This window comes from Zerene cesonia, chromosome 5, assembly GCF_012273895.1.
Source record: "Zerene cesonia ecotype Mississippi chromosome 5, Zerene_cesonia_1.1, whole genome shotgun sequence".
Classification (NCBI taxonomy): domain Eukaryota; kingdom Metazoa; phylum Arthropoda; class Insecta; order Lepidoptera; family Pieridae; genus Zerene; species Zerene cesonia.
This window is the reverse complement of record NC_052106.1, coordinates 3,501,340-3,524,224: the sequence shown is the minus strand read 5'-3', so window position 1 is coordinate 3,524,224 and position 22,885 is coordinate 3,501,340. Positions and strand designations below refer to the sequence as shown.

General features: G+C 30.4%; 4 protein-coding genes across 4 annotated transcripts; 2 read left to right on the top strand and 2 right to left on the bottom strand.

Annotated features, from left to right (window-relative positions):
- Positions 1–1,203: 1,203 nt before the first annotated feature.
- On the top strand, positions 1,204–3,482 carry LOC119839981 (glutathione S-transferase 2-like). Its single transcript, XM_038366459.1, has 4 exons — positions 1,204–1,336; positions 1,937–2,104; positions 2,545–2,687; positions 3,312–3,482. Exons 1-4 carry the CDS (start codon positions 1,204–1,206, stop codon positions 3,480–3,482), a joined length of 615 nt encoding a protein of 204 aa, XP_038222387.1.
- Positions 3,483–4,177: 695 nt separating this feature from the next.
- Positions 4,178–5,501, bottom strand: LOC119840139. Its single transcript, XM_038366651.1, has 3 exons — positions 5,279–5,501; positions 5,021–5,200; positions 4,178–4,769 (listed from the first exon to the last, which is right to left on the bottom strand). The coding sequence occupies exons 1-3, from the start codon at positions 5,325–5,327 to the stop codon at positions 4,555–4,557; spliced, it is 444 nt and encodes a 147-aa protein (XP_038222579.1). The 5' UTR covers positions 5,328–5,501; the 3' UTR covers positions 4,178–4,554.
- A 561-nt stretch (positions 5,502–6,062) lies between these two features.
- LOC119840138 lies at positions 6,063–8,879 on the top strand. Its single transcript, XM_038366650.1, has 3 exons — positions 6,063–6,233; positions 6,317–6,478; positions 7,143–8,879. Exons 1-3 carry the CDS (start codon positions 6,173–6,175, stop codon positions 7,364–7,366), a joined length of 447 nt encoding a protein of 148 aa, XP_038222578.1. The 5' UTR covers positions 6,063–6,172; the 3' UTR covers positions 7,367–8,879.
- A 539-nt stretch (positions 8,880–9,418) lies between these two features.
- LOC119840136 lies at positions 9,419–22,524 on the bottom strand. Its single transcript, XM_038366649.1, has 3 exons — positions 22,362–22,524; positions 12,058–12,249; positions 9,419–10,641 (listed from the first exon to the last, which is right to left on the bottom strand). Exons 1-3 carry the CDS (start codon positions 22,417–22,419, stop codon positions 10,436–10,438), a joined length of 456 nt encoding a protein of 151 aa, XP_038222577.1. The 5' UTR covers positions 22,420–22,524; the 3' UTR covers positions 9,419–10,435.
- Between the last annotated feature and the right edge of the window lie 361 nt (positions 22,525–22,885).

The window sequence follows — 22,885 nt, the reverse complement described above, 5'->3', positions numbered from 1 at the left end:
ATAATATTACCTATTATAATATTCTATCCTACCTTATATAATATAATATCCTACTAATATTATAAATGCGAAAGTTTGTAACGATGTGTGTGTTTGTTACTCTTTCACGCAAAAACTACTGAACCGATTGCAATGAAATTTGGTACGTAGACAGCTGAACAACTGGATTAACATATAGGCAATTTTTTATCCCGATACTCCTACGGACTTACGCGGGTGAAACCGCGGAGCGCAGCTAGTAGTTATTATAAATTACAATGTAGAACAATTTTCTTTCAAAAACCTTTCGTCCAATCGTCGTTTATCTAAATATTCAGTAGAGATATATTCTTCTTCGCTTATTCAATTTTATCAAATAAGGTTATTACTCAAATTAACGTAATTTATTTTTCTTTTCGAATAATCGTTGTAAAATATGTTATGTATACACATAACAAGAAACAGGAGAAGACGCGTATGGACTTATTAATTCATCAGGGAATACATAACGTACAATAGTTAAAAAAAAATATTATTTCTATAATATAGTAAACGATCAATCGTTCATAATATTTTCTTTTGTATTATTTACTAAATTGACATGCTTTTGCCAACGATCTGAAGTTTTAATTGAAAAAAATATGTTTTAAAGGTTTTAATAATACTATCAGCAGCTACGTGTTAGTGTTTAAATACACAGCTCTCCGCAACATTATCCCTCAAAATGGTTTTTACAAGCGCTGAAGACGATTTGAATTTCTAATAATAACTCTTATCATAATTAATTGATATGCTGTGGAATCATGTTGATTCCTTATCTTCATATAATATTTAATTTAGCGTATAAACCGCTCATGCGCCATATTTAGCCTAGTTTTTTATAAGGTGTGTTCCTTAGGAGTGAATACCTAAAAGGTATTTAAGTAAATAATTATTTTCAAATACATGTAATTACGTTACTGTGTGTAGTTGTGATTGTTTAAAAAATATATTACATGATCCATATATTTAAGCAATTAAATGATAGCGATTAACATGTATAATTGAATTAATTAAGTAGGACATCAGATTAATGTAATTTATTTTTACTATGATAATATATAAAAACACTCTAAATTTTTACAATCTGGAGGATGAACAATCAACATTAAAACATCACTGGTTATTTTATTTTGTGTAACCAAGTTGTCTCAATAGAATACGTTGATACATTTCAGTAAAAAAATGCCAAAAATAGTTTTACGCTATTTCGACGTTCGAGGGCTCGGCGAGGCAATACGCACTCTGCTCGCATATGGAGGGGAGGATTTTGAAGACATTCGTTATACTGAAGTAGATTGGCCAAATGTATTGTCTTGTAAGTTATTATTTTTATAATCCACTAGCTGTTGCCCGCGTTGCCATAGTTCTCGTGGTCATTAATAAAACACATTGTGACACACACATTATTATTCATGCTGGATATTCCCATGCGAATGACATGTTGTACTGCTGCAGTTAGGAGTTATTAGCTTATCTTTTAACTATAGCTTTCCGACAAAAAAATCATACCATAAAATAGCTCTGTTGTAAAATAAAGGAAAGACTAACGTACTACCAAACAAAGACAAGTTCGCATAATAGTACCAATATCATATGTATGAAGGAAGTAAGGATATAAATATAAGTATATATAATATCATACAAACAATTGATCATAAAAATTTGGAGTGAAAAGGTATTTATTGGTATAATGACTTAAACAATGTTCAAATAGGTATGATTCTATTACTAAAAATATCTAAAGTTTCATTTTTATTTCATCATACCAAATTGCCACTGCCTCATTTATTTACTTATATCAAACAATGGCTTCCATTTCCTTCCATACCTCTGGGATTAAGATGATGCATAAGTATACATAAAATGCCTATCGAGTTATTTATGCTCAAACATAATTAATATATTTCCTTGTCAGCAACACCATTCAACCAATTACCTACACTGGAAATCGATGGTAAAGTATACGCTCAAAGCAACGCTATCGCCCGATATCTCGGCCACAAGTACGGCCTAGCTGGGGACAGTATGGAAGAGTCTCTCGAGATCGATCAAAATGTCGATTACTTCACCGACTTACGAAGCTGTGAGTTCAATTGTGTTTAATCGATTACTCCGTTCAATGAGGCCACAGTTCTTTGTAAATAAATATATCGAGCGTAGTATCGAGCCGCTTTATTTTCATAATTTCCTCGCGTATTCAATTGCGTGGTAACAAGGTGAAGAGAAGCATATATGTGCTAATTCAGATAACAATTTTCCTCAGATTGAGATCCGGTTATCTATTTTTGCGTGACGTGAAAGTGAAACAATCATCCATGATACATTCATGCAGAAAAATTTACACTTTTCGCCTGCTATAAAGATAAACCGTCCCGAGGAAAACCTCAACCTCTAGGGCGTGTTTGCCGGATTTTTACGCGTCCTAGAATACAGAACATGTTTAAACGCTATTAAACCATTTATATTAAGCAATTAAACAATGTGTATGACATAATAAAATATTCTTTATATTAATGTTTAAAGCTGCTATACAAGTGCATTACGAAGAGGATCCCGAAGTTAAAAAGAAACTACAAAACAAATGTTTCAAAGAAACAGCTCCGGCAATGTTAAAGAAATTGAATGATATTATAAGCCGTAATAATGGTCACATTGCATTAGGAAAGGTGAGTTAAAATAAAGAAATTACATCACAGAACATCCTCCTAAGACTTAAATCCCATCAATGTCGGTTGAAAGTCAAAATTCGAGCTTTTCATTCAAATAATTCTACCTGCGTTGCATTAACAGAATTATTACGAAACGAAAACATCAATGCTATATAATATGTTTTATCGCAATACATGAGAGAACACATCAATTATTATGTTCGTACATAATAATTTAAGTGCGCTCTTCTCGTGAAGACAACGCAAACGCATACCTATCTGCGTCTAACATTGTACTGAATTTACGTTTGAGTAAACTAGTTTTACGTCTGACGTCTTTATCATATCATTGCAATAGGCTACACCTGATAAAATGATCATAAATTTGTAAGAACTTAAAAAAATCTGCTGCTTACAAGCTAAAACACTAATCTTCCCAAATAAATGTCTCTGATTAATTATACCATGAATTTAAGATGTTTAATGGTAAACAGCATGTTTGAAAATAAAATTAATTAAACATGAAAGGGTCATATAAGAAGAAAGAAGCTAATTACCCAATTGATGGAATTTAAAATCGATTCATCTCATTTGTATACAAATGTAAAAAGTCAATTGTAAATTCAAGGCCTTTTGTTTCAGCTTACATGGGGTGATTTTGTGTTCGCAGGAGTATTCGATTATTTAAAATTGATGTTAGAGTTGCCAGAACTCGAAAAACAATATCCTAGTTTCCAGAAAGTCATCGATTCTGTTTATTCTGTGCCTAAAGTGAAAGCATTTAGTGATCTAGCTCCTAAAACTGATGTATGAATAAAAACTGCAAAAAATATTACAGTTTTTCTTTACATCATTTCAGGATTATAAACTTATGCTTATTATGCTAAAAAATGTAAATGTAGACATTAAAAATAGCTAACTTTAGACACCTTATCCATTTCTATTATTTAATATTATGCAATTAATTATTAGAAATTATGTAACTCAATCAAATCTTGACTCAAAATATGGAATACTTCAAATTTCTAGTTAAGCTCTCTATCAAGTTTTAAATGAAACACATCAATAAAAATATAATAAAAGTTTAATGAAATTCATTCATAATTTTGCAAATTGAATATGCAAACAACAATTCATTAAGAAAATATCACCTCTAAACTAATGTAACTGCTATGACGCATAGTCTTTGTAACAAAGGAGCATTGTACATGAATTTAAACTATGTTAATAAAAATGAAGTCATGTTTTTGTTTCCTGGCGGCACTACTGAAAAGGCACTCTTAACATTTCATTGAGGATTATAAATTATTCATATTTTGATTTATATATTATTTCTACCATCCAGGGACAGGAATAATCCAGACAAATTAATAAGCCTATTTAAAACCTGCCAGTGTAAAATATCACAAAATTTCACAATATTTAAACAAGGCAGGAAGTATTTAGAATATATATAGAATATATTAATTATTAAATACTAATGGACAATATTTTCAACAAAATCTTAAATTTAAAAACTACATGCATAAGAAATATGTTTGCTGATCGTTTTACAATGTTGAGAAACCTATCCATATATTTGTATGTATATATAATCTTAAATACATGAATTCCATTGCTTTATTAATAAATTGGACAAACTTAAGAACTATGTTGTCTTATTATTTACAGTTCTTACTTACATAACACTGTATATCTTATAAATATGAAAAAATGGACGGAACTGTCATATAAACGGATGGAATAATTTGTCAGTAATATAAAAATATTACTTATCAGTTTGTTTTCTACAACTAAAATAAAAAGCTGCTATAGAAAAACAGATTCTGTTTGGGCGGACAGATGATGTAAATACTTAAGTATTTAGCACAATAGACACATATGATCATGATAAAGCTACATATAATGTTGTCAGTATCATACCAAAAATCATTGCCATATTAGTTTGTATAGTCACAGATCCATTGCACTCATCAGCCGAGCAATAACACTCTTCCCAGTACACTCCATTGTCATACACTCCCCAGTTACAAACACCTGTAACTCCTGTTTCAGCAACGGAGGCGCAACGTCGTATTACTTGTCGCCATCTTCCATCCCCTGAAATTCAAATGAATCAAATGAATTATTATAACAAACTATGTAGCTTAAAGTCCTGTTGCTTCAATATGGATCTTAAGATTCAAGGTTTCAGCTTGTTTAGATTGCATGTTAAAACTGCGCAAAATCATAAATTATCATAGATATTTCATTTATTGATTGTCAAATAACATTAATTTGGTGAACTGAAGAAAAAGAAAGAATTTTGTATACAAAAAAACATTGAATTTGTGATGTGATGAAGTACTTACAGATAAATCCTTTTGGTCCTTGTTGAGTTAGCTTCATACAAAAAGAGCCAGGCATATGAGATTCATCACTATTACACTCGACCGCTATATGGCTGTCGGTATCAAACCTTTTATAAGCTCCACATGTATCTTCGTATAGATTTTGTGATGATGCACATTGGTAACATCTCACAGTCAATGCTGAAAATTAAGTCACGATAATTTAAAAATAGCAGTCTATGAACTAAAAACAGTTAATAAATAAAGTTTGATATGTACCTGCAGGCAATGCAGAAAGCATAAAAAATATTAAAATTTTATTGGTCATTGTAAGTGGTCACTGCCTAGTCACGTATGATACCATTCATTAAAAAAGGTTCCGAATTACGGTTTTCAACATAGATTTCGAATTGCGATTTTGGCAAGAGTGAAGACAGCAATATACTAGAAGTTAAAACAGTCGTCAATCAAACATAACACACCCTGAATCGGTATTGCCAGTTTACTGGAACAAAGATTGTATTAGAATATAATATTATGTCAGTAAATAAAGTGACCTTTAACCCCATGTAGGTTTTTCAAATTTTTTACACACAAGTTCAACATGTCATAAATAATTAGGTACCAAAAATTCGTTGCTTTATCTTGAGTTACACTATTTTCTTTTAAACAGACACAGTTAAAATCTTTTTTCCCCTTCGTCCATAGTTTAAAACTAGTTTTTACTAAATGCCTTCACCAAAACTAGAATTTCCTATGTGATATATTAATTTATAACATTTCCGACGAAGGTTTTAGGACATACTGGTTTATTATAAATTGCTTGATCAAAAATTTGTCATCCAGTTTTATGATTATTTTACTTTTGTATTATAATTTTTTTACTTTTGCATATTACAAAATATGTAATGTTAAAAAATATCGATTTCGAGTTGGTTTTTTACTCGATCGTGATTGCAGTGTAGCTGTAGTTTTCTGTTACATTCTGTAGTTTCATGAATTCATGAGTTTGACCCCAAGAGTAGTATAATAATACGGGTTTGACAATTGACAGATAATAATTACCAAGCTTGAAGCTCCGTTTTGTATGTTGTTGTACATAAATCAAACGGCGAAATAGTTTAAAAAGTTTTATATTTTACTGAATTTTAACAGTTAAAATCAATATAAATAATGGTTTTATACGTCAAACACATGTTGGTAGCTTATATTATTCTTAATATAGTATCAAGTGGTAAGTTAACAGAAATACAAATAGCATGGTTGTTTTGGGTCACGCCCTGAGGCAGTACTTTGATTTTTACATTTTATTTTCAGCTTTATGTATTAAGTGTTGGAGCTGCAGATCTAGCAACGATCCTAAATGTGCAGATCCATTCGATAACAGTACCGTTCCAATTACGGATTGCAAACAAGAGAAGGGTTTACGACATTTGCCGGGGGTAAGACCATCCATGTGTCGGAAAATAAGACAGAAAGGTATATTATAATTTGAATAATAGATATATTCCTCTGAATTCTCTTATCTTAATATACATACATAAATTACGCTTCATACTGGTTGATCGCAATGGACTTCTAAACTACACAACCGATATTATTGAAAATTGCTGACCACGTAAAATTTGATCCAACTTAAAAGAAAGGATAGTTTATATTGTTTACAATAAATAGCTACCCAGGCCGGTGCGTGCAACTAGAATTATAGAATTGCTAAAAACCCAACTAGGCACTAGATTGTCAATATATCTATCTAGACCTATTTCCGATTTAAATATGTTGGTAATGTTAGAGGATTAAGTTATTTGTACCAATATTATAAATATGACTGTCTTTCTCTTCTTCATGCCTAAACCCCTAAAGCAATTTGCCAAAAAGTTTGGTACAGAAATTTATAAGTTTGAGATAGAAGAAAGGACACAGGACATTTTATATACTGAAAGTTCATGGGAATGGGGGTACTATCTGAGGAAAACCTTATACTGTGTATTTCTTTTGAATGTGTGGATTGAGCCACTTGCGTGGAGATAGTACTCTTAAGCAACTGACTTGTGTTCGGCCATGCAGATTAAACTGTGGGTAAAGCAAGTTCCGTTTAGAAGCATGTGTAAATAAATGTTAAAAAAATCCTGTTATTTTTCAGTGAATGGTGAATGGCGATACATAAGAGACTGTGCATATCTTGGTGAGGTGGGCATCCAAGGAGATGAAAGGTTCTGCCTCATGAGAACAGGGACATACAATATATTTGTAGAATACTGCACATGTAACAGTAAAGATGGATGTAATTCAGCTAGCTTAGCTTATCCTAATGTCGCTGTAGTTATAATGGCAACTCTCGCTTATTTGTTCTTTAAAATGTCATAGCCAATGTTATATTCAAATGTTGCTTCATTACAAAATGATGAATGTGTTTTGTCACATTATGTTTTAATTCCTTTTATGTGTATGATTTCCTATGATGAAATAATTAATAGCCGTTAATGATAGGTTATAATCTTTTTGATAATTAATCCACAATCTGAATTTATGTTCTCTTTTTACAATATATAAATATCAATGTATGTTACCCAGTGAAGCCTCAAAAACATACACAATAACTTAAACATGTCTCATAATATATGTCTTGTCTTTAGTTCTATGGACTAGATCTAAAATCGTGTTTCAGTTCTTTATAAGAGCTTAATCATATATACTGAGTGCAAAGCAAGTATTGGCATTTACAATAAAAAGTTGTAGCAATAAGCTACAAAGCCATTCTTAGTTGAATAAAACATACTTTAATCAACTAAAAACCTAAAAATTACAAATATCTTCTAATAAGTATACATTTGACAAATATTTGAAAGGGGTCAACCCTTACATTGAATCTCTATAGATAGATCTAGAATCTTTATAGTGTTTTTTTTTTTTAATTTAATAACACTTTCAATAATTTTAAGAAATCAAATTCAGTTGAAATGCATAGACAGTTACAAGTGATGCACTGTGCATAATTTACTACACTAAGCATATACCTCTGAAGAAAATCATGTTAATTTTTTTTGTGAATTATGTTAACGACATAAATTTTAATAGAAAAACACCAGTTTTGTGTTATAATTCACACAAACATATTATGTACTATTAGTACACATACATATTTTATTGTATGTCCTCACTACAAAGATTTTTTCCCATACTAAAGTCAACCAAAATTCTATTTTGAAGTTATATATATAAATACCTGTAATTTGAAGATTTGTACCTTCTTATTCATCTGATTGTGATTTGAACAAATTCATGATTATTGTACACTTGACACTTAGATTTATAACATTTTTGTTTGATGAAGTGTTTGTATATGTGCACATACACTTTTTTATGAAATGTGTTGAGTTAGCCTTTGTTTGATTTCTATATTGTTTGTAATCTGGAAGTAGAGTAAATATGTTCATATATACTATCTTCTTTTAATTAATTATAAATGAATGTCTCCTGAAGTAAAAAGAATAACTTTTTTTTATTTTGTATCGTCTCTCATATTACAATTACTCTACTTTCATTTTTATTAAAGATATGAGGTATATGATTTTACAGACAAAAACATTTGAAAAAATACTACTTTATTACCTTCATCAGTGTTAAATAACACTGCAATGTTTGTATTTGTAAAAACATGAAGCAACATTACTAAGTGCCTATTTTGTTAGATTTTCTTTTTAACATTGATATTGACTTTCATCTTTACCTACTACAAGTACAGGTTAAATATTTTTATTTAATAACAATAAACAGTAAATACGTAGCTGTTTACTAGTTTGTAAGCTTTACGTACAAACCGGTTTTGTATAAATGTTTTATAAATATGTTAAAACGACTGACAGTTCCGTCCATTATTATAAGTATTTTTATACATTTGAATCAATAAATGAATTTGTACTACAATAACATCTTTTAGTGTTTTTACTTATTTACTATAGTACCAACTGGATTATATTTAACGGTTGTTGCGTGTTTTATAATGGTCTCAAGTTTAAGACATTATGAAAGACGCTTTTGGCATAAGTCCTCTGTGCCCTATATCAGAATTGGAATAACATACTGGGAAAAATTGCCCGCTGCTTACGACTGACGGATTTGCAAATAACTTTTAGCAACAAGTGGGTTCTTGAAAATAAAAACTACACCTGTGATTAGTGTCGCATATAAGTGTCTACTTTTTATTCTTCGACAATTAGTACAAAAGGTATTTTCATGAAGTGAATTAACCATCGACCATTAACTGTAAACGATACATTCTTACGCCTTATTTGTTTTATTATCATTGTACGTTGCATTGTCAATCGGAGGCAGAGTTATGTAAAAAGCAATAAAAAAGTCCAATAATATTATTGTGACAGTGCCTATAGGGAATATGTGTAAATAAAACAAAATATGTAACAAAGCAAGATTTTATTAAAACAATATTAAACTCAAATACTATTTGTACTTCTCATATACATATGAAATAAATGACATTAGAAGAATAATATTTGTATGGACATAGGAGTGTACAAGAAAGAGATTACACTTACACATAAATTAAAAATACAAGAATAAACGTCTTGCTAGAGAAAGTAGATCAGCAAAGATTTTGTCATATTATAACCATAAGACAATAGAATAAATACATGAAAGTAATGGAAAGTATAGTAAGATTAGTTTTAGTAGTAGTTAGGTCTTTACTTTAAAATATTATAGCGCTATTTTTATTGTAAGAATCTACATAAAGCCCTTAACCGCATAATAATATCTCATAATTTTTCAAACTTACAAATATTTATATTAGTGGTATTATTCTAAATTTACAATACACATAAGAGGGTTAATATTATATTTTTTAAGTCAAGAAAGGTAATTATATCCAATTAAATGTGTGCTTTATATTTTATAGTTCAATTGGTTCGGACTTATAAACCATTTATGTCCCAGCTTGTCTTGAAATGTCTTTCTTCAGTAAGTAGTATGACTTAGTATTAAGAATAATTATTTCCTACGAAAAACCTCCTTCGAGAACATCGGTTAAAATAAAGTAGGTATCAATATATTATTATGTTCTTGTAGTTGTATATACCATATAGCTGGCTTATGTATAATTGATAGTCAGTTCAGTTAAAAAACTTTCGAAAATGGAAAATGTATAGTTCGGTCTATTTATTAATATTATGTAAATTAAAAGTAAAAAATTGAAGCACACAATAAATAACCTAATAGATTTATAATTATTAATATAAGTAATAAGTATTTATTTAAAATGAGATAAATTTGATTTAATTTTGATTAAAAATGTTTCTAATGTTGATATTTATCGATGACAGCGCAGTAAAAACGTGTGGATATCTGTTTTTTATTCATTGGCTGTAGCGGTGGGAACCTAGTGAAATGGACAATTTTATGGTCCCAATCATATGGAGTTTATTTGAAGAGTAACAGACTGATTGGCACGAGGAGTAAAGCCAACGTTTTGCCCAAGGCTCCTGCACCGTTGCAACCGTCGTAGTCACAGGTTTCGCAGAAGATGGTTACTTCGTTGGCACTGTTAGAGGTAGATGGACAGGTATTCGAGTTGTCGTCTTGACGTTTCCACGTGCAGCCACGCGATACTACTAGCTGGCCATTAACTGAAATAGAAATAAAAACGATAAGAATATTTATTTAGTTCGACATTTTTGCTGCGCATAAATCTTTTGTGATTAGAGTAGGTAGTGTAAAATCGGTAGTTATTTATGATCGTGATATTTTTTCCATTATATGATATCATGTATTTAGATATTTACTTTTAGATTTCTTTTCACTTAAATTTGTTAGTTATGGTTATTTATGCCAAATTAATGTACTAACCTACCCATATCATAACAAACGGAAGTAAGTATATTTTTAACCCCCATTACTGATAATTATAATGATAATCTACCCATTGTTAAATTACATACTTATATAATAACGCAGCAAAAGAGGTTAGCATGCATCTCAAGATGATAATAAAATGGTGAGTCAGTCATGTCACTGACGCAACGTTCGTAACAAGGTTGGTTTGGAGATCGCGTAGGATGTACAATTGCGTATTATGTTCGTAGCTACATATAAATGAAAAATAATCATCTTGTTATAAAACACGAAATTATCAATATATATGCGTCACAGGACAGTCATTGTTTTGAAAACATAATTACATATTACTTGCAATTAAATACATATTATTCATGCAACTGCAGAAATATCCACAGTCTACCAAGGTAGGTATAATTATACTAAGATTACACAAACTAGAAAATTATCTGTAAACTTGAAATTGGCGCGGCGATGGGCTCCGTCATAAATATACAGATTAAGGTTATCAGTAATCACTTATCTCTACTTTCATTTTGTAATGAGCTAACTAGGAACTGTTTGGACATACTTTTTTCAGTCTTAACGGAAATCGAAATCAAGAAACCACGATGCGCTACAGTAAACAAAAAAATTTAAATATCTGGCTTAAAATAACAGAGCAATTTTCTTGATGGCGGACATTGGTGTGACCGTGAAATTTACAGAAAAGTGCCATTAAAACAGACTTTAAAACGTCACGTAATTAGAACAATTACAGAACAATAGAATTACGTACTACGTACAATAGTTGTCCTCTATTCGCATAAAACGCAAAACACAGCCGTTTTCCGCTTTACAATTGTCTATGGAACTCAAAAAATATTGACATTGAGAATTTATTTGTACAAAATTGTTTTAAGTTCTAACTTCTAACGAGAAACACAATTCTCTTATGTGACAAATAATTTATATTTGTCACAATTTAATGACAAAAACTATTAATTTCATTTTAAATTTCCATTACCCATTACAAATCGATTTCGAATAATAGACTTGTAAAGTAACGTTGATATCTAATTAGCTGGATAGCTCTTTCTAGAATTTAGGTAATTATTATTTTTATTAATTACTACATTCTTATGAAATAGAATTTAAACCTTATGACAACATAAAATGAGAGCAACACTAGGTATCTATACTTTTAACAAAAAAATATCAAAACTTACTTATTTTCTTCTGCTTCTTGCAAGCAGTTTTAGACTGAGTTAGGTAAGGGTATGTGGCTCCCGCATTGGCGTCGCAGTTCTCCAGCCTCAAGTAGCCAGGGTTGAGAGCCTGTCCTGGCAGGAAAGGGTCGTTGCAGTCTGGCCTCGTTGGATCCAAGTCTGATGAACAAGACCAGCAACGCACGGCTTCACCTGTAATAGAAAACGGTGATTAAATGACTAGGAAAATGTACTGTCGTACATTGTATTGTATTAGGTTTTGTAGGTACATTGTCTACCGTTAACGGCTAGAATCTTTTGTCAAGTTTTAACGAGTCTTTTCAAGCTATAATTAAGTTTGTTTTATTTCTATAACAGCATTTAATGCAGTGGATGGTTTTAAAATTAAAAAACGGTTAACCAAGTCCGGTTTTTCTTGCAAGAAGGTAGACGACAAAAATGTATATCTAATATATTTAGAAATCATTAATCGGAATAGCGAATTACGAAATTTCTCTGACAGAAAATTTTAATTAACAAAGCCATCATTATCTATTGCAAAAAATTAAACCGCGTTCAAATTGTACGTAATAGACCAAATTTTAATGAGACCACATGGGAGGCACCAGGTATCAATAAAAAAAGAATCATATTCGGTCAATCTAGCAAAAAGTTATCAGGTAACAAACACATAAAAAGTAGTCGAATTGATAACCTCCTCTTCTTTTGAAATCGGTTGAAAAACAATTAAATCTATTCTATGACGTCAACAAACTTGTACATTGTTAGCAATATATGGAAATCGTTTCCTGTCTCTTATCACACTTTTCGAGAAAGTTACTACCTAGCACCATATCTCTTTAAGCACAAAATCTATTTCGATTGTGATATCAATAATATTTATTCACATGAATATTTATACGTCACTAAGACTCATAAATCACCATTTAATCATAAAAAACTTGACCAAGAAAACATAAGTATAAATTATAACACGTTCTGTATTTATCCTCCTTAGAGGTACTAGCCACTTAATACCTACTCTGGTAGTACATAGTTACTTATTTACAAAGGTAATTTTAACCAGTATCACGTGTTATGTTATACGTAGTCCATAATAATATCATCCATAGTTATGAGTCACTTTTATGAGACAATACCTTCGTTTATTAGTGTAGGTAATATAAGCTATGATTAATTTATAAAGAACGAGAACTTTTCGATAATGTGAATATTAATTGAAATCCTTTATCATCCACGTGATCCTCTTTGAGGAGCTAAAATATGTTTTTAAGAGGCAACATTTAAAGAAACATTTGATTTCCTATTTAGGTTTTTTTATATAAAATAGCTATTATTTTAATATAATGAATTATATATAATACTAGCATTTTGCCCGGGCTTCGCCCGTGGTACTTATATAGACTATGTTTTTGAGTCTATCCATTACAAACAAACAAAAAAATGTATAAATATAACATATTAAATAAAGCTTGTTATAATATTATGGTCTGTCTAGCAACAATAGTATCATTTCATTGGAAGGAAACAAACACATTTTCAAGGTTCTACAGTGATCACGATCGCAATAAACGTATAAAAAGTTAATAGATTCTTCCCAAGGCCCTTAACGGTGCGTGATAACTGAAGAGTTTTTCTTGACACGCAGCGTTGGAGGTACACAATAGAAATTGGTATTGGTATCTATGCTTAATGTTTCCCTTGCTGTATTACGATCACGTGCAAATATGAACAGTTATGTAAATTCTGGCAACTATGTCGAAATGTTTTTGGCCCTCGACATTCGAAACACCATCGACTATTTGGTCAAAGTTTACGTCATCACACAACGTGTGAACTCACCTTCCATACATTAGCACCTGCTGTACTTATGTATATTAATTATGTTTTCGTGAAGAATTGTTGGAACTGCTAAATTATCTTATTATTAAACATAATTAAAGTTTAATATTTTATTATTTTCGTTAAGATGACGTCTTTTAATAGAGGTATCTAGTAGTTGACAATCGAAGGTTCTAGAACATTTATTGGTATGATACTTATACATTAAGTATTTGTGAAAATACTCGAGTAGATAGAATGTATGACCGACGATATGTGGATCATAATACGATGGAAAATAATTAAATGGTATTTTCCTACGTAAGACAATTGACAATTATGAGAAAATCAACCAACATAGTATTCATTTTTTATGTCTATAATGAGTCATATACGTATATCAATGTATAGGTATGCACCTATAAACTTTGTAAACGGTTTTCATAATATCAGATATCCTTTACTGTTTAATATATGTATGGTAGGTAAACTTTTTAACTTTTAGTAGGTAAACAGTTTATCCGAAATTATAGAGATTTTCGAGCAGACCATTTCGAGAAAAATGTTACATAATATCCTTCAGATCAAGTGGATTTCAAACTCTAACTCAAACATTTAATTATTCAATAACACTTCTAAAAGAAGCATTTTGAATCGTCATAACAGAGTTGTAACATTTACCACCGGTTCGGAAAGCAGTTTCTACAGAGATGAGCCGGCAAGAAACTCGGTTGTTGTTCTTTTCCAATGATGTCAATTTTCATTTTAATACATAAGTTATATGTGTACATAATAATGTTTCCAAAGAACTGTCCTGTGGTTCGTAAGCGACAACAGACAACAATCCATGGGTTTTTCATCTTCAAAATATTCATTAACGCTATAGTAGTTTCTCTGAACTATTACATTTTTAAGAAATGTTTTCAATTTAGCACTACCAAGCGAGGAATTCTAAATTCTATTGTATTAGCGTGTACTCATAAATATATGAATTATGGGAATTTACTATATAATAATAAATATAAAATATGGGAATTTACTTATATAATAAAAATACTGTGTGTAAAAAAAAATCAATATCAGGCTATTCTATTGCTATTTACCTTAGTGTGCAATAATTTACTCATTAGCTAATTTGAAATTTCCTTTGTTAATAGCGTGCTTCATTACCATTACCAATAAATAATGATCTAATAAAAATGTCGTAAATTTATAATAATGTCCATCGCCTATTCTTTATTACTACGCATATATTAATTATTGAACAAATAAAAGTTCCTACATAAAACTAAATTTCCTCTTTTGAATATATTAAGTTGTAATAATACCTACCTAGGTTTTAAATTCAAATCCCACAGGAAAATGGTTTGACCAGTGAGAAAATTAAAAAATTAGTGAATAACCTTTGTTTTATAATAAATTTTTTGACACCCTGCAGCAAAATGTTACTAATCATAATTATCATGAGAATTATTTTATAACAATTTAAAACTTAAAATTGTAAAGTTAGGTAAATAAATATGAATAAAACGTGTAACAATTCTCTATATTTATACAGCACAAAAACACAATTCGTAGTATTTATGAATATTAATAACAGTCTTAAAGATTTTAGGTAATGGTTATTGAATAAATTTACATATTTTCTCAAGCGCAACCATAAGTTATACAACACCATATTGAATTTATACTCAAAATACAAGTGTAAACGCCAAATTGAAAATACAGTTGACAAGCTGCGCCCCGCGGTTTCACCCGCGTATGTCCGTATCCCGTAGGAATATCGGGATAAAAAGTTGCCTATTTGTTATTCCAGTTGTTCAGCTATCTACGTACCTAATTTCATTGCAACCGGTTCAGTAGTTTTTGCGTGAAAGAGCAACAAACTCACACACATCATTACAAACTTTCGCATTTATAATATTAGTATGAAGTAGGATAGTATGATATTCACAGAAAGTTAGGATGATAAGTGCCAAAATATTAATTTACATTACAACAATGCAATAACCCTACTAGGTCACAGATGTGTTCTATGTGTATTTTTCTCTGACCCAGTTATCAAAAATTCCATTAAATGATTCAAAAGGTGCTGGTACTGCACAAACTATTAATCACATTACAATACTATCAATTCGTGATAATGGAGCGGTGGTACTGTTTGCCAAATAAACGTATAGTTTCGTGAAAATGTTCTTAGAGCTGCCAAGAACTATAACGATGTTTTATATTGAGGTAAATCTGAACTTGGGTAACACTTGAATACATCTAAAAATATAGGTATTATGTAGCTGGAGGGTTTGTTTGCTGGGCTGACGATAATCGGAGGAAGTAGTCAAAATATTTCTTTTTTCGTTGAATTAGCATTGAGGAATAACTGGATGTGAGAATGTCTATGTACAAAATGTTAATTTTTATAATTATGAAGATTTTTTTATATGAACAAACAACATTCTGGTAAATTTTTATGTAATTCGTTGGTTGGATAGAAATTGAAGTAAGTATAATTAAGTTTTCTTCCTATTAAATACATTTTTCTACAGTTCAAAAGCTAAAGAGCAGGTTCTATATAATACCGGACGTAGAAAATAATTACGTCTTATAAAATACATTGAAATGAGATAATTTATGATGACGTCTGGTAAATCTTCATTAATTGTATTGAATGACTTTCATCAAAAGAGCAATTTGTCTCCTTCCGGTCTTTAAGACCCTTAATGTTATTTAATTTATGGCTCAATGTGGTGACATTACTAATAAAATAGATAGAGGGGAGGAATTTTTCTCATACATCATAATATATTTATATAGTCTAAAATTTAAACACTTTATTATTTTCAAGGATAAAATGCCAAACGTTGCGATTCCCACATAATATTACAATTAACAATCAATTACAATGAGAACACATAAAAAGTGCATGTTATTTTAATTTTAATTACTTTGTTATTATTACAATTTTCCCGTTTCGTAACTAGTAGGTACCAGTTATTTCAATACCTATTTATACACCCAATTAATGTATATTATAACAATTTTCTTCTGAGACTAACTAAGAAATTTTTATGTGAATTTCATTTTCATCTTCCCTTTCATTTTGACTGTTGATATTTAATCCTTCAACGGAAGTAGACCACAGACAATGGGCCTATCCCTGACCTCATTAATTTAAAGCAACGGCCTCACTAATTGGCAAATAAGGTGGTACACGTTCACAGTAAACGCATAATTGTCCTTGGTCTTATAGTAGTAAACACGAAAACCGGTTTGCTTAGTAGTGATGGAGCAAACGTTTGCTAGCGACCTGGTAAATGCTATTCGGCCAGGAAATCATCATAATGTAAATAACTAGCTGACCCGGCAAACGCTATTCTGCCTTACTCTTATCATATAGGGGTATGAAATGTAGATGTTGCCCGATTCTTTGGCCCAGCCGGTTCAGAGGAGAATGGTAACTAACATTATTACAAGAGAATTTTATATATATTATAGAGATTAATATTTATAGAGATAGAGATAATTTTATATATATTATAGTTTATAGACGCCATTATCACTCACAGAAGTAATTTTGGGTTTATATTAAATTAGGCACATAGATTTCAAGATTTGATAGTTTTAAAAAATTACAAAGAAGATATAACAATTGTTGTGACACGTCAGTTGGGGTTAAATATACTAAAAGCCAAACGCATTCTGACCTTTTACCATCCAGCTCATATTGGATAGACTGCTAATTAAATTTATGTAGATCTCACCTAATCTAATAGCTAGTGTGACTTACCAGCTGACCCCTGACATCGCAGCTACAATGGGTCATGGTTTGCTTAATGAGGTGACATTAAACCGTGTTGCATGTGTGCACTCTATGCAACATTCTTACTTGGTAACACAGTTTCTATTGTACATGGTAACATATAGAAAGATATTACTTGTGGTGAAAATCTATGCTGTGATGATTAAACGCGAGTTTTGGACAATAAATTTATAATAAAGCTGACTATAATTACTAATATATGCTGTTATAATATTATAATATATGTGTTCTCCAAATTAAACCAATAGTGATCGTTATATTTCTATTAAAATAACGAAATTTGATGGTTCTGACAAAACATTTCATAAGATTTGTACTTTATAATTAACAGGAGTTAACTGAATACCACAAGGTTGACCGCTTTGGTACAGTGGTTAACGCGTGAGCGTAGGTCCCGGGTCGGTAGTTTCAGTCGGGCAGGACACAGAAAGCTGATCACTTGTCTATAAAAAGAACCGATCGAAACAGAACATCTTCCCTTATACTACACTAGAAGACACTACTTCACTTAACTAAATACCAGCAGTTTTAATCAGACTTTCAAATAAAGCCCATAGTGTAATCATTATCTCTTCATACAATTTATATGCCAATAGCGTTGACAATGGGCATTAATTTACAATAATGGTGTGATTTGCTATCGCTCAAACACAATGAGAATTCTATTGGGGTCTTAACTTTTTTATTGATTCCTATTAGACATGCGGGCTTTCTGATAAAATGTTTATATATTTCATCAGATAACTATTAAAAATATTCACACAATACAACGTTGGAGTCTTGTTAAGATCATTATAAACATATGACGTGCGTTTGCAACTATTTTGCTAAATATTTCAACCTTGTTCAACAGAGACTATAATCACCTCGATAGTATAAATTGCGTTTAATGATTTCTGTTTTATCTATCAAGCAAATTTCGTAACACGTAGGGACATTACCGTAGTCATATTTATAGAATAGCTAAATATACGTGTGACAGGGCTGTGCGCGAACGGATACGCTGTAATGTCGAAAGATTTTTGTTTACACAGCTATTTGCTGTTTTTAATTATGAGAATTCATACGAGTTAGTTCACGCATACATTTATTGATTAAGATTTGAATTTCGAATATATCGTGTTGTTTTCATACGAGACATGACATGACATCATTACAATAGAGACATTTTGTAAGAAATGGTACGTTTACCACCATCACACGTGTATTATTTACTGTAAAACTATGAATAGTTATTTGTAATGTCACGTCTGATAAATAAACGTGTACAAATAATATGTTATGTTTATATATTGAATCCGCAGATTGATGTTGTATAAATTATACGAAACACAAAATTATGAATAATTTGATACGTTGATTACGAAATCATAAACTTGGTTTGTTTAACGAATATTTTGAGTATTTAGTTTCAAATAGTTTCCAGGAAGATGAAGTACTGAGGAACAAAATTTAATACACATTATATAGTAACTGACATAAAATTTCTTTGGAAAAATTAGACATTATGCTTGTGGTTTATATATAGATAGGGACGTATACAACCTCAGTGATGCTGTAAAAATTTTACGATTTACGCATGACGTTTATATAGGTTACGATATTGTAAACATTGTAGGAATTATTTATTGGCGGCCGTAGCACTGAGAAATCTGACCGATGTCTAACAGAGTACCAAGGACGGAATGCATTTCTTAATTAATATTTTGTTTTGAGCAAGACCCATGTCTCTTTGAGAGTTATAGGGAAAATGTATCACATAGATCCTGAGATGTTTTTGAATTTTGAAGTCATATCTATATTATCATCATTGTATACATAGGATCAACTGATCGGTTTTCTGTTGGCAAGTAGGTATTCAGCAATCTAGTAGGTAGTTCATAGCTTTACGGTAAGGTAGGACAATCCACGCGGTTCGAAACCTCTCGGTTTTGCGCTCACGTGTTAATCATTTTATCAAGGTGGTATTTAATTATGTAGGTACAAGTTATTTACGGTCGTATACAAATGTGCGTAATATACGCTTCTGTGTGTGTTATTAATAAAGATTCACAACTGCGCCATAATATCAATAATTTATTAACATTTTTGCACTCATTTTGCATTACTCTGCGGTGCTAAATTATATTGTAAATTTTACCAAGGCTTGTTTGAATAAAATTTGTAAAAACCCAAAATGAGGAAACGAACATATTATTTAATACACATTGATTACTAAAAGTAAAACAAGTAACAGTCGTTTACTTTTTAGCTGTTTTCATTTCTTAAAAACTGACCACACACAAGCAATTGATATGAGTGCAATTAATACAAATTTATAATCTTAAGGATTATAAACGTAGGTGTGGAGATATGTAAGTACTTACTACTCCATATAACATTACATATTATGTGATAAAATGATGAGATCATACCCAAGTCACTTTCGTAGTTCTTCCCTCTTTGTTTATTCGTGGGGTGTATTTCAATTACTACGTGTAAACCTTGCATAGTTATTGCTTGCTGCCTTTGATATAGGAGAATGAGGGTTGATAAAAATTAAAGGGTGCGATATCCCAACCATATAAAATGTGGTTAAGTGAGAACGTTTTCATCATAACTAATTTTTAGAAGAAATAAATATTAATGAATTATGCTTATCATATTTTGTAAATGTTTAGACAATAAAAACCGACTGAAAGCAGGTTTATTGTTTGACATTCTAGTTATTTGAAATATTGTTGTGTTGTGTTATATTTAATAATTGATTGATATTTAATAATTTAAATGTTCGTCATTCTTTTACGAATGATTAGCTAAGTTAAATAAGTTTGGATTAGAATGTTTTTATTTTCTGGAGAACTATGTATATGTTATTAGATCGATAAAGAGCTAAATATTCCTATGGTAAGTATTATAATAAAACTCAATTTTATCCCATATTCTTTTTTATTCAATATTATCATATGACTTATCTAACTATATGAAAAAGCAGACCTATGTTTTTGATCGTTAACGAAATAAAGCATCTATAAAGGTGATTCTTATGAGAATCCAATTAATATCCATACATTTAAATTTATAAGGTATTGCTTATGGTATTACGTCATACGTTGCATTTTTACAAAAAATATTTATGATCTGTCCAGAACTTGCGAATTGAATTTCAATTATTTATAATTGTTCATTCTTTTCTGTTTTGTAATACTGAATAAAAACATATAGATAATTATTTATATGTTTAACTGTGTCAGATTGGACTTGAGTACTTAAAAGTGAAAGTCTCCGATGTGCGGACGTAACATGTCGCAATCAGCACCGTAACAGGCCCCTCTCTGTTTAGTTCATCGTACTTTTATAGTTTACACTCTACAGAGTATATAAAGAAAGTATACCACAGACAGTGCAATTTATTTTGCTGACTTTCAAAGCCTCTTAAAAACATCTTTGGGCTTTGTTTAGGTGTTTATCTATCGATCGATTTGTTTAGATTCGTCCGGGGGAATTTTGTTAATGAACATTATAAAATAATTTTAGTTGAATTCAATCTTGATGTTATTTTTTAACAAATTAAAACGATGTATTTAATCTTGTTCATAATATCTTGGATAATTGAATCATGAACTATAAGAATGTCAATATATAGACACGAGAGATTTTTGTTGAGAAGTTTGTCATTAACAAGATAAGCTATATAAATTGAATATGTATACATGTACATTAATAAAAGGCATTAATGAGGTTCTAGAAGAAATTGAGTTTGAAGGTTCCAAATCCGAAGCACAGATAACATAATATTATACTAGTTCGAAGTAAATACAGTATTACAAGATAATAAAATGTATCATAAATTTGAATTGTCTCGGTCATTGTGATAAATTGCTCTGCATTATCATAATTGCAAATATTATTCTTGATAAGGATAAATTGGTTAATCGCGTGTATTCCCTGGTAATATATACTAAGGATATCTTGAAATAGAAATACTAGAGTCTAACTTATCCTTATCCTGATATTATATTTCAATTCTAGGTGTAGGTATCATACATTGTGAAAAAAAAACTGCAGTTTCTACTCACATATATTATTTTATCTAAGAATATAAAAAGAATTGACGTTTCTTTTCATTTGTTTTATTCCTATGAAATATTCTTTACTGGTAGCTGTAGACATTAAATTTTATTGACAATTTATGTTTACAATATTTTTCTGCTATAAATAATAATAATAAAAAAAAGTAAAAAAGTAAATAAATAAATATGTAAACAAATAATAATATTAATATTCTTTAAGTTTAGCACCGTTCGTAAAGCAGTCCTTTAATATGCAGCAAAGGTTTTTATTTTTCGCGAGTTTCTAATCTCGTTTTACCGGTTTCTAAAGAATTGGCTTAATAAGCTGCGCACACGCCTTAAGAAAACCGTATAACCGATTCTACTGATTAAAAATTGTTGGCGCGCAAAATGGACATGCAGAATTCCCAATGAATGTTGAATGGCGATGTATCGCTTATCAATTTTATTTAAATATATATGCGTATGCACATTTTTGAATCATATACTACGAGAATAAATTAAACGTTCCCGTTCAAAATATAAAAAGTACGTCATGAAAAAACAATAAATCAATCCAATAAACCAGTGGCTTCTTTAATCTTAAGTTGTAATAAAATCAAATCGATACTTACTGCTTTTTACAACTAAGGCAAACAATAACACAGGCACAATAATAGCAACCTTGGCCATTTCGATAAATGCACTACACGGCCTCACGTTCAAAATATACAAAACAGAATATAACACGATCGTTTCGACGCGATCGCAAGCAACAAATGCCAGCTAATGCCAACCTAGCCACTCACCGCCTCGCCTTCATGACATAAGAACGGAATATTTTTTAATCTACGCGCTCGTGCATTCATGACAGATATTTTGGCGCGAAATACTATAATACTACTATGATTTCGTTTCAAAATATTATATTAAAAAAGAATACCAGTCTTAATTCAAATGCGGTATTTTATTTTAAATTGGAACATATTTAATCTGAAAATTTAGCTTATTAAGTACAATAAAATATTATGTACATTCAGAAAAACAGGCAAAAACTAACCCCTTTTGTGTTGTTGAAAAAAAAAAATCTATTCAAAAACCAAAATGTTTAATGTAAGAACTGTCTCCCTCAGGTCAGTGACATTCATTATAATGTGTT

What these genes read in the sequence shown, in the direction of transcription:
- LOC119839981 (XM_038366459.1), top strand. Translation starts at nt 1,204, where the DNA reads ATGCCAAAAATAGTTTTACGCTATTTCGACGTTCGAGGGCTCGGCGAG. An exon ending in TTGGCCAAATGTATTGTCTT is followed by an intron (nt 1,337 to 1,936) that starts GTAAGTTATTAT and finishes TTTCCTTGTCAG; the next exon opens with CAACACCATTCAACCAATTA. An exon ending in CTTCACCGACTTACGAAGCT is followed by an intron (nt 2,105 to 2,544) that starts GTGAGTTCAATT and finishes TAATGTTTAAAG; the next exon opens with CTGCTATACAAGTGCATTAC.
- LOC119840139 (XM_038366651.1), bottom strand. Translation starts at nt 5,327, where the DNA reads ATGACCAATAAAATTTTAATATTTTTTATGCTTTCTGCATTGCCTGCA. An exon ending in GCTTTCTGCATTGCCTGCAG is followed by an intron (nt 5,201 to 5,278) that starts GTACATATCAAA and finishes CTTAATTTTCAG; the next exon opens with CATTGACTGTGAGATGTTAC. An exon ending in AGGACCAAAAGGATTTATCT is followed by an intron (nt 4,770 to 5,020) that starts GTAAGTACTTCA and finishes TTTGAATTTCAG; the next exon opens with GGGATGGAAGATGGCGACAA.
- LOC119840138 (XM_038366650.1), top strand. Translation starts at nt 6,173, where the DNA reads ATGGTTTTATACGTCAAACACATGTTGGTAGCTTATATTATTCTTAAT. An exon ending in TCTTAATATAGTATCAAGTG is followed by an intron (nt 6,234 to 6,316) that starts GTAAGTTAACAG and finishes TTTTATTTTCAG; the next exon opens with CTTTATGTATTAAGTGTTGG. An exon ending in TCGGAAAATAAGACAGAAAG is followed by an intron (nt 6,479 to 7,142) that starts GTATATTATAAT and finishes GTTATTTTTCAG; the next exon opens with TGAATGGTGAATGGCGATAC.
- LOC119840136 (XM_038366649.1), bottom strand. Translation starts at nt 22,419, where the DNA reads ATGGCCAAGGTTGCTATTATTGTGCCTGTGTTATTGTTTGCCTTAGTT. An exon ending in TGCCTTAGTTGTAAAAAGCA is followed by an intron (nt 12,250 to 22,361) that starts GTAAGTATCGAT and finishes TTTCTATTACAG; the next exon opens with GTGAAGCCGTGCGTTGCTGG. An exon ending in CAAGAAGCAGAAGAAAATAA is followed by an intron (nt 10,642 to 12,057) that starts GTAAGTTTTGAT and finishes TTTCTATTTCAG; the next exon opens with TTAATGGCCAGCTAGTAGTA.